This window comes from Rhinoderma darwinii, chromosome 8 (assembly GCF_050947455.1).
Source record: "Rhinoderma darwinii isolate aRhiDar2 chromosome 8, aRhiDar2.hap1, whole genome shotgun sequence".
Lineage (NCBI taxonomy): Eukaryota > Metazoa > Chordata > Amphibia > Anura > Rhinodermatidae > Rhinoderma > Rhinoderma darwinii.
This window is the reverse complement of record NC_134694.1, coordinates 9,515,115-9,534,965: the sequence shown is the minus strand read 5'-3', so window position 1 is coordinate 9,534,965 and position 19,851 is coordinate 9,515,115. Positions and strand designations below refer to the sequence as shown.

Sequence of the window (19,851 nt, the reverse complement as noted above, 5' to 3'; positions counted from 1 at the left end):
CAAATTGAATAATAATTTTATAAATTTTGAAGTACATTTTGTTTTCCTGCACCAAGCCAGGTTTTCAGAGGCTCATAGGTCTCAGAGTGATGGAAACCCCCACAAATGACCCCATTTAGAAAACTAGACCCTTTAAGGTATTTACCTAAGGGTATAGTAAGTATTTTGACCCCACAGTTTTTTGCTAAATTTAATACATAGCAGGTGAAAAAAAAAAAAATTAACTTTTTTTCATAAAAGTATCAGTTTGAAGACCAATTTCTTTGTAAAGCGACCATGAGAATGAAGAAACACACCCCAAAATCTATCACCCTGTTTCTCCTGTTTTCAAAAATACCAACATTGTGGCCCTAATGCGCTGCCTGGACACATGGCAGGACCCAAAAAGAAGGGAGCACCCGGAGGCTTTCAGGACTCATATTTTGCTTGAAAATGTTTTAGGCCCCACTGTACCTTTGGAGAAGCTTTGAGCTGCCAGAACGATAGAAACTCCCCATAAACGACCCCATTTAGAAAACTAGACCCCATAACGTAATTATTTAGGTGTATAGTAAGTGTTTTGACCCCACAGTTCTTTGCTAAATTTAATGCATATCAGGTGAAAAAAAAAACCAAAAACACTTTTTTCATAAAAGTATTAGTTTGAAGACCGATTTCTTTGTAAAGCGAACATGAAAATGAAGAAACACACCCCAAAATCTATCACCCTCTTTCTCCTGTTTTCAAAAATACCCACATTGTGGCCCTAATGCGCTGCCTGGACACACGGCAGGACCCAAAAGGAAGGGAACACCCGGAGGCTTTCAGGACTCATATTTTGCTTGAAAATGTTTTAGGCCCCACTGTACATTTGGAGAGGCTTTGAGCTGCCAGAACGATAGAAACTCCCCATAAACGACCCCATTTAGAAAACTAGACCCCTTAAGGTATTTATCTAGGGGTATAGTTAGCATTTTGACTCCACAGGTTTTTCGCTAAATATATTGGAATTAGTCTGTAAAAATTAAAATGTACTTTTTTTCTGAAACAACATAGAAATTTTTATTATTTACAAGGAATAACGAAGAAAATGCACCCCAACATTTGTAAAGCAATGTCTCCCGATTACGACAATACCCCATATGTGGTAATAAACTGCTGTTTGGACCCACAGCAGGGCTCAGAAGGGAAGGAGCGCCATTTGGATTTATGATTTTGCTGGAATGGTTTTCAGTGCCATGTCGCATTTGCAATGCACTGGAGGGACCAAAACAGTGGAAACCCCCCAAAAGTGACCCCATTTTGGAAAAACCTTCAAGGAATTTTTCTAGGGGTATTGTGAGCATTTAGACCCCACGGGTCTTTTGCAGAGTTTATTAGAATTAGGGCGCGAAAATTAATATCAACATTTTTTTCCACTAAAATGTTGCATTTTCTCATTTTCACAAGGGATAAAGGAGGAAAAAAACAACCATTTTTTATAAAGCAATTTCTCCCGACTACAGAAATACCCCACATGGGGTCATACGGTTTTTCATTAGAAATGAATTAACCCTTTCAGGACTGATACATTTTTTTCCTTCTTATTTTAGATTTTCACTCCCCGCTTTCCAAGAGCCATAACTTCTTTATTTTTCCCATCAATAGAGCGGCGTGAGGGCTTATTTGTTGCGGGACAATCTGTCGTTTTCATTGGTACCATTTTGGGGTACATGCGATTTTTTTTGATCACTATTTATTCAATTTTTTTGCAATCCTGAGCAAAAAACAGGAATTCTGACACCGTTTTTTTAGGTTTTCTTTTTGCGGCGCTCACCGTACGCTATATATGACATTTTTACTTTATTCTGCGGGTCGGTACGATTACGGCGATACCATATGTATATAGGTTTGGTCCTTTTTTTTAGCGTTTGCACAATAAAATGACTTATTTATAAAAAAAAAAAAATTCTGTCGCCATATTCTGAGAGCCGTAATTTTTTTGTCAAAAATGCTGTGTAAGGGCTTGTTTTTTGCGGGACGGATAGAAGTTTTTATTGGTACTATTTTCGGGTACATGCGACTTTTTGATCACTTTTTATTCTTTATTTAGGGAGCGGTGGTGACCAAAAAAATTGCGATTCTGTCGTAGTTTTTTATTGATTTTTTTTGGGGTGTTCATCGTGCGGGAAAAATAACATTATAGTTTTATAGTTGGGGTCGTTACGAACGCGGTGATACCAGATATGTGTACTTTTTTAACGTGTTCATTTTTTTTCTATAATAAAAGTCTTATTATAGGGAAAAAAAGCATTTTGTGTTTATAGAACTTATAACTTTTATTTTTACACTTTTTTTAAAACATTTTTATTACTTTTTTTTACCTTTTTAACTTGTCCCACTAGGGGACACTTAGACTTGCAGCTTTGATCGCTGCTAGAGTACATTACACTACACACGTAGTGTAATGTACTCCAACTGTCATTGTGACGTGACTGTCACACTGACAGGAAGCAGAGGAGGAACGGCCGGAGGCTGTTCCTCCGAGGATTCCGTATTTGGCAACCCGGAGGTCATTATCTGACCTCCGATTGCCGTGACAAGCATCGGTAGCCCCCACGATCACTTCGTGGGGGCTGCTGATGTGCTTCAAACCACTTAAATGCGGCGACGGCAATCCGTCGCCGCACTTAAGGGGTTAACTGCCTAAATCAGCGGCAATGGTCCGCTGTCCGGCGAGACTGATGTCTCAGCTGTCTAGGACAGCTGTCAGCGCGGGTCTGTCACTCTGTGTTTACACAGAGTGACAGTTTGAAATGCGGACGAAAATGAACGTCATGGTGCGGGAACTAGCAGCCGACCATGACGTTCATTTTCGTCCTTGGTCGTTAAGGGGTTAAGCAGCAGCCAACCCCAATCTTATTGTATACATTTGTGTGATGTACGTTTAGATATTACTGCCAAAAAAGCAGCGGGGGAGACGTGATTCCTGCAGCTCTGAGGTCAGTATTTTCACACTTTATTTCCAAAAATGAGTAAAAATCAAATGTATAAATTAAGAATATTAGAGACTTGTTATACAATTGTAATACGTAAAGTTGAATAAGGTTGGCATATTGCTAGGATACACCCCATCTTACAGATCAGTGTGGGTAAGACCTCCGGGATCGGTAGATCACTAGACCTGAGGGTCCGCAGCGCTAGTAAAGCACAGCAGCCCCTTTTTTTTTTACCTGATTGGAGATTATTTATTTCCAAAAAAAGAAAATGCAAAAGCGGTTTCGGCCCGTTGTTATAATTGACAGAAAGTATAGTAATGCAGCACTAGTCTTTCCGTCAAAATGACAGACACCAAGTCGGACCCCAGTGTAAGGCCCCCTGCACGAGAAAGATCCCGACGTACGCGCTAAACGTGTCCATAGGGCTCCATTAGAGGCCAAAAGAGTGTCATTTTGGCCTCCGTCTGCCTAGGTATACCGCAAAATTAGGATACGTAGACAACGCTATTCCATGCACGGAGTCCTATAAAACCATATTTTACAATCGCAGACTGTGTGTGAGGAATGGCGTAGAGTGACAGGCCTCCGATAAACGTCTACGTCGGAAGCTCCAGTGATGTACGGATGGCTTCACAGCAGAGTTCGGCTTTCCATTTTTCTGCTTCGTCAGAGGAGCAGAACATCGGAAATTCCGGAGGCGCCGGTTCGGTTACACGATGGACAGCACTGGCAACCAATGGTTTCCGGTATTTTTGGAGAGATCTGCGACCAAGGCCCCTGACGGAGCCTGTGATGTGGACGAGGCCTAACTGTCCATTTATTACTGGAGCTTCCCCGGCCGAACTCGCTCCTTGCCTGTATCTCCACCTCACATAATACTCTGAGGATGTTGTATGAGGACGGGATAGGCTTGACCTGAGGAACGAACTGCAGCCAGTAGCCGGGAGCAGTGGCGGATTATCCCGGGAGGAGGTTTCACCTCTCTGAATGTTCTCGGGGACTCCAGGGAACAGTCTTAGACATTGGAGGCTGCAATTCACATCCATACAGTTCTGTAATAGTAAATTCACTGACCGCTCCTCGCTAGTGGCAATTCATCGTTTTGGCCAGGAGTTATTTACTGTCTTTGGCCGAATACTTGTTAAAAGACCCAAAAAACACAGGACGCAGAATTTCCACAACATTTTTAATTGATATTGTTTATGTCAAACACAGTAAATTAATAATATCTACTAGTAAGAAGATCTGTATTTTATAGGGGGCGGACAATGCAAAGAAGCTGATAAATAGAGATTAAAAAGAAAACCAAATGTTCAAATGAAATAGTACAGGGAGCAGAGTGGAGTAAGCCGCATCTGTAAGAAGCCCACCACACGAGAAGGAACCATAGTCTCCAGGGTGGCCACCACACGAGAAGGAACCATAGTCTCCAGGATGGCCACCACACGAGAAGGAACCATAGACTCCAGGGTGGCCACCACAGAAGATGAACCTTATACCTGATGGTGGCCATAAGGAGATGTATGATTTAGGGAACACCATCAAATTTGTGGACCATCTCAAGGGTCAACAACGTAGAGTAGACACCACCAGACACAGGATCCATATTGTATTGTGGCCACCACCAATGACGAGAACCATATTCTACTGTGACAACCACAAGAGACAAGGTGCAAACTCTACACCATAAAGGGACAAGATCCAAAGTCTATGCTGACCGTCACAAGAGACATGATCCACACGCTACAGTGAACACAATATATGTGACATAGTTTACATTGAAACCCCCATGTGACGAGATCCATAGTCTGCGACAACCACCACCACGAGAGCAGATCCACACTCAGGGAAGGCTCTTAAGCTTTTTCTTACCACAGATGACCGAGAGGTGTCTTTTTGGGCACCAGAGACAAAAACTGAGATTTAAAAAAAATTAAAAATGGCCTTGTTGTCCATAGCAACCATTCAGAGGCCATGTCTCATTTTCCTGGGCCGTTTTGAAAATGAAAGCTGATATCTGAATGGCCACCAGAGTGATGGATCCGATCTCTTTGATGTTCACCTCCAAGGAAATGTCCCACGGTTGGATTGATTCTCTGCATTGCCCTAACTAGCGAAATACACAAGAAAATAAACATGTCACAATCATGGTCTCCTCAGATATTTAGCGTAGTATTTTATGTAGTGTAGGTTTGTAGTTTCTAGTAAGCAATGTCCTGACGGGGAAATAAATTCTTCTTTCTGGAGGAAATGATAGCGCACCTCTTATTTACACAATATCAGGGAAAAGAATTCAGAATTTCGTGACATTTTCTTGGTTGCCATAGGCAAGAAGGCCACAAGGTGTCCATAGCAACCAATCAGGTTGCTGCTTTCATTATCCCAGCCGCCTTAAAAATATGAGAGCTGTAATCCGATTGGTCGCCATGAGCAACACTGTTTTACTAGGAGCCTAAAAGGCCATTGTTTTTTATTTCGTGTATTTCCCCATAAATCTCAGTAACTCTTCATGAAATATGGATGACTTGGGACTTGTTTACTAATAAGTTAAATAAATTAGGAATTACGAAGAAAATAAGTTTAGTGTAACTTTTTAAGCCACTTTTTCGAGAAACACTCGAGATGGAGGACAACAAAGCTATGGAGGAGCAGCGACAGATTCTGAAATCTACAACTTGTGCATATGAATAAGATGTAAAATCTTGATATGAAATCCTTGGTACCTGTGTGGCTGGATCTGGTCCACCCATGTGAAATAGCTAATCTTCTAAAGCTTACCTTATAGCGGCTTAAAAGGAACGCTACAACATGGGCTTTGGAATGTTCAATTGCAAACAACCAGACTCATTTTGCTAAAGGATCTTCCCTAGTAGATGGCACATCCCATTAAAGGAGCCCTACGTACTTACTACGCTACCAAATGTTCTGTAGGAGTCTCTCCTGAAGGCACGCTACAAGATTTGTTAGTCCACCTTTCCAGTCTTCGTGTTAGGAAGTTCTCCCTGGTAGTGGGACCGAGATCAAGGGTCATTGGGAAAAGCTCAATTTTCCCAGTACAATTCCAGTTTTCACCAGTGGAATTTTATTTTAACATCTAAATTGCTATCCCCGAGAATCCAGCTTTATGATATATGTGTACATCTTAGTGTAACCCTACACTCAACCTATAAGCTTCAATGAAATAGTGTAAAGCTCAATGGACCCGTTTCTATATAAGAGTCTTATAGGAAAAGCTAGTGTGAATGTAGGCCCATGTCGAGGCTCACAGCTGGTTTTCCAGCCCTGCCTTAGTCTAAGTGGTAAGAATAAATGACATATGGGATCAGTAAATGGCATACGGGATCAGTAAATGGCATACGGGATCAGTAAATGGCATACGGGATCAGTAAATGCTTTATCATTGTCAGTTTCTGCTCTGAGACTGAGAGGGAATGTTCAGGCGAAAATGCACTAGCAATGTAAACGTTTCAACAAGGACTATGTGGCCGTATTTCTAGCTGAGATACTGGACCTCACGGCACTCTGTAGGTTGAAGCTCCACCATAGTGTTAGCGCAAGACTTAAAAAGTTAACCTGGAATCATAAGGACAAAAAAGGGAAAATGGAAGCTTTAGCTATTTGTTCCCACATCCTACCCTTACTATGCCACCTCCATTTCCAGCTTTCTCACAAGGCATGATTCCCCCAACATGCTTGTCTAAACCTTTCCGACTGCCCCTCTTTTCCATAAAACCCTAGTTGTTTATCAGTTGTACCTTACCGCTAACCCACCCTCCCCCGATCCAACACCGCCCCGTTCACTGGTCTTCTTCCCCGTAAACGTCATTCTGCTTGCGCTTCATATTCTCGAAATCAAAGTCTGTTCCAGTCATTCTCTTGTAGATGTCTTTGATGTCGTTGCACGTGGTCTCGAAGTGTGTGGTGGCGTCGTAAGCGCGTGAGCAGAACACCTGCAGTAGAGAGAACAAAATGCTGATGACATGATAAAGTAATCTAGTGTCGCCACCTCTCAGGCTACGTGGCAATTTTAACCGTGTAATGTCCAGCACAATTGGGTCACGTTATGCGATTTTTGTGCAGTTCGAGTTGCAAAAATGTTGCATGTCACACAAAACTGTCAGTATGTCTGTATGACAGGCGCGGTGACCCATTCACTGTCTCCGTATGCTGAAGCCACACAGGAAACTTTATGGGTGGCCATACACATTATATGTATGCCAACCGAACCTGCCGACCATATAATGTCTATGGGGTGTCTCGAATCTCCCCCAGCGACAGATGTTGGGGGAGAGAAAGGTCGGGCATGTTGAATTTCAACATGCCCAATCCTTTTGTTCATTATTTGATAATCCGCTGGCAGGGGAGTCTGGCAGCGGATTTCTGCTAGAGAACACATGCACGCTCAGCCGAGCCCAGCGTGCATGTGCATGGGGGAGTCAGAAGGAATAGCTGTTGGCCAAACGAGCATTCGGATGACAGCTATCTAAAATTTATGGCTAACATTTAGCTCACTTTATAGGATGAACTTACCTGACTTTCTGAGCCGTCTTCATTTGGTTCATACAAATCGCTGATAGCGACAAACCTGAAATGAGAAAATGTAATTGTGGTCAAGTTCAATGACAAATAACAATACCATCATGACAAGCTACAGCCGGGCACCTGGACCCTCCATTTTTATTTTGCTCACACATATGAAGGAGAACCTGTCACATTTCCTGCCTCATGACATATACAGGGGGCAGCAGACATATTCTCTTTAGAATTTTGTTGGTTAGTTTGGTTTCTCATACTATATATATAAGTCTTTTTATGAGGCAGCTGGTGACAAAAATCACTTTTACCGCCTATACCATTGTGGGACCCCAGGTAACTGTGGGTCCAGGATCTACTTTTAATATGTTTGGCTGAAAACCTGCACGTGACAAGTAGATCCGGGACTCCATTATGTTTAACCCTAGATATCTAAACATAAAACTCTAAGCCCTCATGCCCACGAACGTGTTTTTGTGACTGCAATTCACCCGCAAATCTGCGGGTGAATTGCTGTCCCATTCATTTCTATGGGCCCATACACACGACCGTGGTTTTCACGGTCCGTGCATTGCTCGGGAGCCTGGACCGCAAAAAGACAGGACATGTCTCATTACGGCCGCATTTTGCTATCCAGGCTCATTGAGATAAATGTACACGGCCAAGTGCACGGCCCGTAAATTTGCGCACACCACATCAATCGTGTGCATGAGGCCTTAGGCGCTGTTCACAAAGTTTTTTTGCAGACGGAAAAAGATTTTGACCTGCCTGCACTCTCTTTGCTGCGTTTTTGCACTGTTTTTCAGCGGCGGTCATTGAGCACCGCGGGCAAAATGCGCAGCGAAAACCGCTTTCTCTCGCTCCCATTGATATCAATGGGAGGTCATATGTGGAAACGCCTGAAGAAAGGGCATGATACTTCTTTTTCCCGCAATCGGTTTTTTTCGCTCACAAGAAAAAACGCCTTTGCCTTCTATTGAAATCAATAGGAGGCGTTTTCTGAAATTTTTTGGCACCGTTTCCGCGTCAAAAGCAGCGCCAAAAAACTTAGTGTGAACATACCCTAAAAGGAATATGACGACTCCATATGTTTATTTTAGAGTTTGACTTTCCCTAAATCAATGCTGTCCTTACTTCTGATCTATAGGCTCCAAGAGCTCCAGTGCCGGCTCAATCTCCTTCTCGGGCTCAGTCGTCTCCACTGTGGTGCTGACGATAGCAATGTACTTCCCTTGTGCGGCCACGTTGTGTGCATATGAAATCATGCAGACGTAAATATCTGTACGAGCAGATATACAATGTTAAAATCATGAGCAACAATTAAATATTCCCCAATTTCCCATTTGTATGACATCCTCCCACTGTTCCACGCATATAACAGTCAGATGTCACTTTACATAACATCCCCTAGGCCATTCTTATTTATATATGTTCTCTAGTCCATTTACCGGATTTCCTGTTGACTTGGTTCTGTGGAATGATAATTTGGCAAGAATTGGCATCATTGGTGTTCTTGATGGGATGGCTCAGGATGCAGATGACACGGATCACCTGACCAGATTTGCGCACTCGGTCGGGAATATAGCTGGGATCACAGATCAGCTGCTTGCAACGAGCCACCTAAGTAGGAAACAGAATGTAAAGTGCATAAGTGCCTGCTTACAATAGCATGTAAGAGAGGTATTGAAACGTCTATTCACTTGAATGGGGCTGAGCTGCGACACCAGACACTGCCCATTAACAAGAGTGACTCTGATTCTAGTAAAGAAAAAAAAAAAAGACCTTCTGTTCTAATCCCATACAACCCCTTTAACCTGAAAGGACATTGTTGGGGTTTAAAATAAATCTGGGGTACCCAGTAGTAGCCCATGCAAACACAGGGAGGACCAACAAATTGCATGTAGATGTTTCCCTGGTTGCATTTAAACCCAGGACCTCAGTGCAGGAACAGAACTGTGCCAACTACTGACCCACGATGCTGCCCAAACACTGCCCAAGAACCAGATATCCTACACACACCACTCAGGAACCTGGCAGATATTTAGACAGAGCTAAGGAACTTACCAGGTATGAAAACACTGCTCATCCGATGGCCATAAACTACTCAGATGACTCAACTACAACAAGCTACACCCAGTAATCCTTCTTTGAGAACTTACCTCTCCCTCTGACTTTACTCCAACAACTTTTCCTTTCTCCACCACAATCTCATCCACGCTCTTGTTTAACATGTAAGTCCCTCCATAGATAGCACTGAGCCTGTACCGAGCGAGGTAAAATGTAGAGGGCAGCATTAGCTTTAATCAGATAAGATACTTTTACGATGCGATGAGGATGAATGAACCCTAAAAATCTGAAAAACCAGGCCATTTATCGCCACAACTTTATGTTAGCTCCTAAATATCGTTCGTTCAGACTGTTCATGTGTTAAATGATTCGCGTGCGTCAGAAGATCCAACAAATGCAGCCGTCTAGGGTACTCTAGGGTGTGTAAACCCTTTACGGAAGAGTGATTTCTAAACATTTTAACAGCTGAATTTTTTGTTTTTTGGTTGCATGTTCCTTTAAAGGGAAGGTGTCATGAATTTTTTTTTTTTATCCAATTGCTTTCAGTATGATATTAAAATACATTTTATTTATTTGTGTTCATGTGTTCTACTTTCTTTTTCATCTCTGTATGTGTCGATTAACGTACAGAGATGTAATACGGCACACACATCCTCATAGAGAATGTGAACGGGAGCCGTTCCATTCTCTGCAGCGTACGCCGTCTGTCTGGGAACGGCGCATGCGGCGTTCCCACACAGTCCAAAAGGAAGGTCTTTAGCAGAGCGAAATCCGGAACCATTTTCATGTGGACCGGAAGCCGCGGCCGGACAGTAAGATGACTATTTTCGGCCATATGTTCAAGGAAGCGAAGGTGCAAGGCATAGGAGCGGAGGCGGCAGTGGCGGGAGGAGCAGGTAAGTTACGTTTGTGTATGTGATGTGTGTTTTACGTTCGTGTATATTCATGTTGTACTGTCTGCTGAGCCCTGTATCTAATCCTCCTACACTGTGCAGTCGCTCAGAAAAAGCTGGCACACAGTGTAGGAGGTTTGACGATTCTAACCCCCTCCATCTCCTGACACTAGCCAGGATAAAGGAGGGGGGATTGTGTGAGGACACTAGAGAGTGTGTCTACCTCAAATTTGCAGCATAAAGCAATGAGGTTGCTTTACCACATTGACCATGCTGCATTTTAGGAACTGCTCCCTCTAGTGCCCAGCACATGGACATGTTATAAATTAGAATCTAATTTATAATATTTTCTGACTTATGAAAAAATTAAAACAATGTGTAATCACTCAAATAATAATTGTTTAACTAAAAAAAAGTAAACATTTTTAGCGACACATTCCCTTTAAGAAGCGCAGGATGAGACCGTTCTATGTCACAGTTGACACCTTCATAATTCCTATGTAGAAGCTTTTAGTTCACTACTCCATGAAGTGTGCAGAAAAACTATAAAACCAGCAAGCAAACAGGATTTCCCCACCTGGCAAATCCTTGAGGCAGCTCGCCCAGTCCATACAGAGGGTACAGATATGGGCTCTTCCCGTATCTTGCTAGGGACTCGCTATACAGCTTGATACGATTGATGGTTTCCAGACATGGCTGATCCAGATAACTACAAGAAAGTAGAGAAAGATAGTGGTTACTCTAAGCATGACCAGCTGATCACATCTCTATATACTGCAATTCATGTAATCGATGTAGATGAGCTTTAAAGCCTTTATACTATTCCAGGCAGTGGACCTTATAGTGAATCTGAGTCCACGACAGACCCCTGTATAACGGCATCTTCAGAATGCTCTAATAAAGCTAAAATACTGGCTGCATTGGCCTCTAATATGCTGGGGACCAAAATGACGTATGCCCTATATGCTAATGCAATGCCCAGCCCACCAAAAATACCAAGAAGGTTCACAAGTTAGTATTTCCGTGCCATGGTCAGAAAGTAGTAGTGCTTGCAATGAGTCTAGGGGTATCTTGGACTTTCAGTGCCTATTAGGCTCTTTCTGGGAAGGTTCTGTAACACTGTTCATCCAGAGCACCCTCATTCATGAATACTGTGACACTTACATAGATAGCCATAGAGAGACAAGGCCTCATGGTGTAATGTGACTCGGGAATAAAAGTGCAGCCATTTTTACAAAGAACTACTGCACTTTTCATATCAATTCACAAAGAACTGGCAATATCATTGAATCATCAGACATAAAAGGCCATTTTATATCAGAAGTGACAAATACTTACTCGTCGGTTCTATACAGTGCCAGAGCATGGCCTGTGAAATCAATGACATCCTGCCCTAAGTCGAATTTCTTGTACACATCTCGCATGGTGGTGCTTTTTGGATCAACCCCTTCGAATGTCTTTGAGTCGTTCTCGTCAAAGTTGGCTACAAAGACTAAAAACTTGCGGAAACGCCGTTTCTCAAACATCCCCATCAGATCTGCAAAAAAGGACTGGAGGTGAAATCTTTACTAAGTCAGCAGTTTAGGGGCAATTAACCAGCGAAACTCTCAGGCCGTATGTTGTATACCCTGGTTAGGATGGACCTGCCCTGAGGGTCAGGCTTCTTTGAAAGTAGAATAAATAAACCTACAGTAACTATAGTAAACAAAGCGCCATGTCCTGGATATTATTCCTGTCCTAGGTTTTTGTTTGCTGACGTTGACTTACTGGAGGCGAGAGCCTCGGTTTCAGTGGATGGGACTTTGTATATCTTCCCTCCTTTGTACACAAAGCTTCCTTCAACAACTTTGAAGTCCAGGTAGCGCGTGACCTCCGTGTAGAGCAGCATCTTCACCAGCTGGCCTGCAAAATATAAATGTGAGATAAAACAACAGGGTTATTACAGCCGCCAGCAGCAGGACACCCTGTGACCAGGTTATTACTTCTAACTAAAAGAAATTGGAAAAAAATGGACTATTCCTTTAACTGGCAAAAAGCACCCTGAATATAACACGTACCGTACGGCAATTCCCTAATAATCTTCTCTTAACAGAATCGTTCCCACCATGATCAGGAGCGATCCAGCAGTAGCCCGTCAAAACTGCAGAGATCAAACTCCTTCAAATACAAGGTGGAGTGGTATTTGTTGTAGCACAAATCAGATGCCCTAGCTTTACCAGTTAAGTTTCCTTGTGCGTAGTAAATGATCTTTATTAATTCTTTTCACTGCTGCAATAATAGCCACTCCACCTGCACATTACATGTTACAACAGTTCTGTGGTATTGACAAATTAGTGTGAGCAAACAAAGGCGCCGAGTGTATAGCATGAGGTCTGAGAGGTGCGGGGTTAACAGCGTTTGTTTTGCATCCACTAGTTATTAGTATCGTTTTGTGGGAAGGTTTAGTGGTAATGGGTCTAGCGTTCCCATATTCGTGATTGAATGTGCTGTGATACGTTATCTGCTCCGGTATCAAAACTAGGCAGATATATTATTCAGGACTGAGTGACAACTTCTATGGAGCTGTAGTGGCAGTCATGCACCTTTCCAGTTTAAAGAGGGACATGGTCTTTAAAGGAACACTCCAGGCAATACTGATACCGTGTTATATCTAGTGCAGGGCATGAGGGGGAGGAGCATGACACAGGTATTGTCTCTTTGGTGTTCTTTGAATCCCTGTGTCATGCACTGCCCCCTCAGGTCCTGCTTAGGCATAAAACTATGGATCTGTTTTGCCCAGACATGAGGCTGGCCATACACCTTAGATATTTTTCAGTTGATTTTACCCATCAATCTTATATGTATGCAGTGCCTCAGGAGATAAGCGGCATCAGAAGTGTCTGGCGGTTTTCTGACGTAGACTTTTGCATTATGAACATCTTAGATAAGTACAGGAAGGTATAGGTGGGCGTCCCAGACTGCAGACACCCTCCCCTACTACGCCTTGTTTGTGAATTAAAACCTAATCCTCATAAATGAGTTCCACGTTGAGTGTAAAGTTTCGGGATGAGCTCTGTGTACAGCTCATGTTGGCGGATAATCGCAGCTGCAATCTAGGGATTTCCTCTTCATGTTCTAAAATTTTGCTTCCTGTTTTTGAATGTGGGAAATCTTACAATCTTCATTCATCCTCCGTGTTTCACAATCTTGTTTCTTAACCTGTGGTCAGTACTACATGAGCAAGATAAATATATAACCTTCTATGCACTGTATATCAACTGTGCTGTCTTGTGGATATGCATACAGAAGTCCAATTGTCATTCCGATTTATCCTGAAGGTGTTAATATATTTGAGGTCAGGGCGTAGAGCAGTTAAAGGGGTGGTCCAGGAATAGAAAAACATGGCTGCTTTCTTCCAGAAACAGACAGCTTGTAGGTCATAGCTGAGCTGTGGTTGCTCCAGACACTTGCATTTCAGGGAAGTAATCTGTGACAGCGCCACGTTGAAGTCGCTGAGCTCTTCAGTATGACCCATTCTACTACCAATGTTTGTGTTTGGTTATTACACAGCTCGATCTTCCGGACATAAAAAGTCTAGGGTGCGCTCCTCTACAGCACCACAACACACCTCAAGGCAAAACGCATGGTGCAGGGAGGCAGGACCCCTAATATAATACCAGTGATGACTCACCATTAGCCATAAGAAACTTGGGGATCAGATCCACGTTCCAGTCACGTCCTCTACCCATGCTCTCAGGAGGACCATCTTGGAGTTCAAACCTTTTGTAGAGCTGAAGATATAACAAAAATATATTGTTAAGCTGCACAAACTCACATGTATAATACCAGTTACCTATCGCTATGTACAGCAGAGGCCACTTATCGAGATGAATCACTGATTTCGAGAGGAGTCACACCTATGTGTCACTCAATGGTTTGCACCGGGCCACAAAACCACAATGAGGAATTAACACTAATGTGTAATATGGAATGGCGGCAGGACTGTACCTCCTCCAGTGGGGTGATTGATGAACTCTCTCCACCATAGTACGGGTTCCTGTCCATGTGCAGAACTTTCTTTCCATTAACAGACATGATCCCGGACAAAATGCATTCCTGAAAAGAGGAAAAACAGGATTATTCTAGACAAATTCTCTGTGTTACTGGAACACCAGCTGCACAATACGTTTTACTACAGTAACAGATATTTCATCTATTAATGGTGACAACAAAACCCGTATTTAAAAAAGAGACTAAGAGGTTGTCAAAGCCCCGCCTCTAATACCCCGACCTGTGGACATCGTGCCGTACGGGACAATTGAACAACCGATTCTGAAGCACGACCATTGAAGAATAATGCTTCGATCTATGAAGGGGTTGTCCAGATGGGAGGCCTTTACCTGACTTCCTATTAAGGTGATCACCCACTTCCCGGCTCCTTCATAAAGGGGGAGACCTGGCGACAGCTCAGTGATATCATTTCACCTTACAAAAGGACACAAATATCCAAGTAGTGGGATCTCACGAAAAACCTGAACCCAGTCTAGCACCTGGACATGAGCTCCTATATAATCATAGATCATATGGTTGTAGCTATATCTGTACACTCAATATTCGAGAATAAGAATTATTTATTTACACCAATTGTCTCCAACCAACAGCTGTCTAGATGGTGAGAAACTACAACTCCGATCATGCCCAGAACGTCATGTTACTGTGTGATTCTCTATAGTGATGGTGATGTTACTGTGTGATTCTCTATAGTGATGGTCATGTTACTGTGTGATTCTCTATAGTGAACGTCATGTTACTGTGTGATTCTCTATAGTGAACGTCATGTTACTGTGTGATTCTCTATAGTGAACGTCATGTTACTGTGTGATTCTCTATACAGAACGTCATGTTACTGTGTGATTCTCTATAGTGAACGTCATGTTACTGTGTGATTCTCTATAGTGAACATCATGTTACTGTGTGATTCTCTATAGTGAACATCATGTTACTGTGTGATTCTCTATAGTGGATGTCATGTTACTGTGTGATTCTCTATAGTGAACATCATGTTACTGTGTGATTCTCTATAGTGAACATCATGTTACTGGGTGATTCTCTATAGTGAACGTCATGTTACTGTGTGATTCTCTATACAGAACATCATGTTACTGTGTGATTCTCTATAGTGAACGTCATGTTACTGTGTGATTCTCTATAGTGAACATCATGTTACTGTGTGATTCTCTATAGTGGATGTCATGTTACTGTGTGATTCTCTATAGTGAACATCATGTTACTGTGTGATTCTCTATAGTGAACATCATGTTACTGGGTGATTCTCTATAGTGAACGTCATGTTACTGTGTGATTCTCTGTAGTGAACGTCATGTTACTGGGTGATTCTCTGTAGTGAACGTCATGTTACTATATGATTCTCTATAGTGGACGTCATGTTACTGTGTGATTCTCTGTAGTGAACGTCATGTTACTGTGTGATTCTCTATAGTGAACATCATGTTACTGTGTGATTCTCTGTAGTGAACGTCATGTTACTGGGTGATTCTCTGTAGTGAACATCATGTTACTGTGTGATTCTCTGTAGTGAACGTCATGTTACTGTGTGATTCTCTGTAGTGAACGTCATGTTACTGTATGATTCTCTATAGTGAACGTCATGTTACTGTGTGATTCTCTATAGTGAACGTCATGTTACTGTGTGATTCTCTGTAGTGAACGTCATGTTACTGTGTGATTCTCTGTAGTGGATGTCATGTTACTGTGTGATTCTCTATAGTGAACGTCATGTTACTATGTGATTCTCCGTAGTGAACATCATGTTACTGTGATTCTCTGTAGTGAACGTCATGTTACTGTGTGATTCTCTATAGTGAACGTCATGTTACTGTGTGATTCTCTGTAGTGAACGTCATGTTACTATGTGATTCTCTATAGTGGACGTCATGTTACTGTGTGATTCTCTATAGGGGACGCCATGTTACTGTGTGATTCTCTATAGTGAACGTCATGTTACTGTGTGATTCTCTATAGTGAACGTCATGTTACTGTGTGATTCTCTATACAGAACGTCATGTTACTGTGTGATTCTCTATAGTGAACATCATGTTACTGTGTGATTCTCTATAGTGAACATCATGTTACTGTGTGATTCTCTATAGTGGATGTCATGTTACTGTGTGATTCTCTATAGTGAACATCATGTTACTGTGTGATTCTCTATAGTGAACATCATGTTACTGTGTGATTCTCTATAGTGAACGTCATGTTACTGTGTGATTCTCTGTAGTGAACGTCATGTTACTGGGTGATTCTCTGTAGTGAACGTCATGTTACTATGTGATTCTCTATAGTGGACGTCATGTTACTGTGTGATTCTCTGTAGTGAACGTCATGTTACTGTGTGATTCTCTATAGTGAACATCATGTTACTGTGTGATTCTCTGTAGTGAACGTCATGTTACTGGGTGATTCTCTGTAGTGAACGTCATGTTACTATGTGATTCTCTATAGTGGACGTCATGTTACTGTGTGATTCTCTGTAGTGAACGTAATGTTACTGTGTGATTCTCTATAGTGAACATCATGTTACTGTTTGATTCTCTGTAGTGAACGTCATGTTACTGTGTGATTCTCTGTAGTGAACATCATGTTACTGTGTGATTCTCTATAGTGAACATCATGTTACTGTGTGATTCTCTGTAGTGAACGTCATGTTACTGTGTGATTCTCTGTAGTGAACGTCATGTTACTGTATGATTCTCTATACTGAACGTCATGTTACTGTGTGATTCTCTATAGTGAACGTCATGTTACTATGTGATTCTCTGTAGTGAACGTCATGTTACTGTGTGATTCTTTATAGTGGATGTCATGTTACTGTGTGATTCTCTGTAGTGGACGTCATGTTACTGTGTGATTCTCTATAGTGAACGTCATGTTACTATGTGATTCTCCGTAGTGAACATCATGTTACTGTGATTCTCTGTAGTGAACGTCATGTTACTGTGTGATTCTCTATAATGAACGTCATGTTACTGTGTGATTCTCTGTAGTGAACGTCATGTTACTATGTGATTCTCTATAGTGGACGTCATGTTACTGTGTGATTCTCTGTAGTGAACGTCATGTTACTGTGTGATTCTCTGTAGTGAACATCATGTTACTGTGTGATTCTCTATAATGAAAGTCAGGTTACTGTGTTATTCCCCATAGTGAACGTCATGTTACTGTGTGATTCTCTGTAGTGAACGTCATGTTACTGTGTGATTCTTTATAGTGGATGTCATGTTACTGTGTGATTCTCTATAGTGAATGTCATGCTACTGTGTGATTCTCTGTAGTGGACGTCATGTTACTGTGTGATTCTCTGTAGTGAATGTCATGTTACTGTGTGATTCTCTATAGTGGACGTCATGTTACTGTGTGATTCTCTGTAGTGGAAGTCATGTTACGGTGTGATTCTCTATAGTGAACGTCATGTTACTGTGTGATTCTCTCTAGTGAACGTCATGTTACTGTGTGATTCTCTGTAGTGAACGTCATGTTACTATGTGATTCTCTATAGTGGACGTCATGTTACTGTGTGATTCTCTGTAGTGAACGTGATGTTACTGTGTGATTCTCTATAGTGAACATCATGTTACTGTGTGATTCTCTGTAGTGAATGTCATGTTACTATGAGATTCTTTGTAGTGAACATCGTGTTACTGTGTGATTCTCTGTAGTGAACATCATGTTACTGTGTGATTCTCTATACAGAACGTCATGTTACTGTGTGATTCTCTATAGTGAACGTCATGTTACTATGTGATTCTCTATAGTGAACGTCATGTTACTGTGTGATTCTCTATAGTGAACGTCATGTTACTGAGTGAGTCCCTATAGTGATAGTCATGTTACTGTGTGATTCACTATAGTTAACGTCATGTTATTGTGTGATTCTCTGTAGTGAACATCATGTTACTGTGTGATTCTCTGTAGTGAACATCATGTTACTGTGTGATTCTCTTTAGTGAACGTCATTTTACTGTGTGATTCTCTATACAGAACATCATGTTACTGTGTGATTCTCTATACTGGATGCCATGTTACTGTGTGATTCTCTATACTGGATGCCATGTTACTGTGTGATTCTCTATAATGAACGTCATTCTCTCTAGTGGACGTCATGTTACTGTGTGATTCTCTATAGTGGACGTCATGTTACTGGGTGATTCTCTATAGGGGACGCCATGTTACTGTGTGATTCTCTATAGGGGACGCCATGTTACTGTGTAATTCTCTACAGTGGACGCCATGTTACTGTGTGATTCTCTATAGTGGACGTCATATTACTGTGTGATTCTCTATAGTGGACGTCATATTACTGTGTGATTCTCTATAGTGGACGTCATATTACTGTGTGATTCTCTATAGTGGACGTCATATTACTGTGTGAGTCTCTACAGTGGACGTCATGTAACTGTGTGATTTTCTGTAGTGTAGTCTCCGTTACTGAGTGATTCTCGTCCGCTGGCATTGTCCGCTGCAGGACCTCAGTTGCTGAGTTACAATGTGTCAGGCAGATTTGCATGAATTGATGTGTACAGCTGGAATTCCAGGATGTGAAATCCTCCCTGACAGAGAAACCTGAAGCCTGCGATCAGTGAGAGTGCAGAGCGAGGGGCCGGGCCTCCTGCACCACATCATGAGCCCTCATCCCACCATCACGGGCAGTGCCACCCAAACACCACACCTGCCACCTACCCCGTACAGTCCTGACACAGCAACCCGATCCTCACCACCCTCCATCTGCCACCTGTCCTGTAACTTTCGGGGTGCTATACTATAAGGGTGGCTCCGTTACAATTAACCTGTTCAGCACCAAGGAGAGAGCACGCCGCTGCCAGCCGCCAGCTATAGGCCACAGGGCTCATTGCATCCTGTAATAATCCATGATCCTATTATTATGGGGTGTATACCTGAGGGTGCATTATATCACAATGGATGCAAGAAAATACAATTGCAAAGAATGGCAAACGTAACATTATATGATGCAGAGGGCACAATCCCCAGTACATGGCAATGGATGCCAGTCAGGACAATATAGGGGATTATATACAATGCATGGCATATTTATGGCTATATCTATTGAGCATGGTATATTATAGGGTAAAGGTAATGCCAAGGGATTTCAATAAAAGCCAATTATGGTGAATGGCCAGAGCCTGCTGCACAATGAGAAGAGGCTGCCACATCCCTGGCAGCACCCCCTGGCATACTCACTGTGAGGCCGGTGCCCAGGACGATGACATCGTACTCCTCATCCATGGTGCAGGTGCCGGAGACGCCTCTGCCTCACACAACTCAGCAAAGCAGCAGCTCCGAAATGAAATGGACCAAAGATGGCTGCACGGCAGCACCGCCCTGTC

At 42.3% G+C, this 19,851-nt stretch overlaps 1 protein-coding gene across 1 annotated transcript; it reads right to left on the bottom strand.

Annotated features, from left to right (window-relative positions):
- Positions 1-4,129: 4,129 nt before the first annotated feature.
- GDI1 (GDP dissociation inhibitor 1) lies at positions 4,130-19,851 on the bottom strand. The gene is made up of 11 exons (XM_075834995.1): positions 19,706-19,851; positions 14,438-14,545; positions 14,121-14,220; positions 12,218-12,352; positions 11,789-11,987; positions 11,028-11,159; positions 9,650-9,749; positions 8,939-9,110; positions 8,625-8,769; positions 7,488-7,542; positions 4,130-6,907 (listed from the first exon to the last, which is right to left on the bottom strand). The coding sequence occupies exons 1-11, from the start codon at positions 19,748-19,750 to the stop codon at positions 6,755-6,757; spliced, it is 1,344 nt and encodes a 447-aa protein (XP_075691110.1). The 5' UTR covers positions 19,751-19,851; the 3' UTR covers positions 4,130-6,754.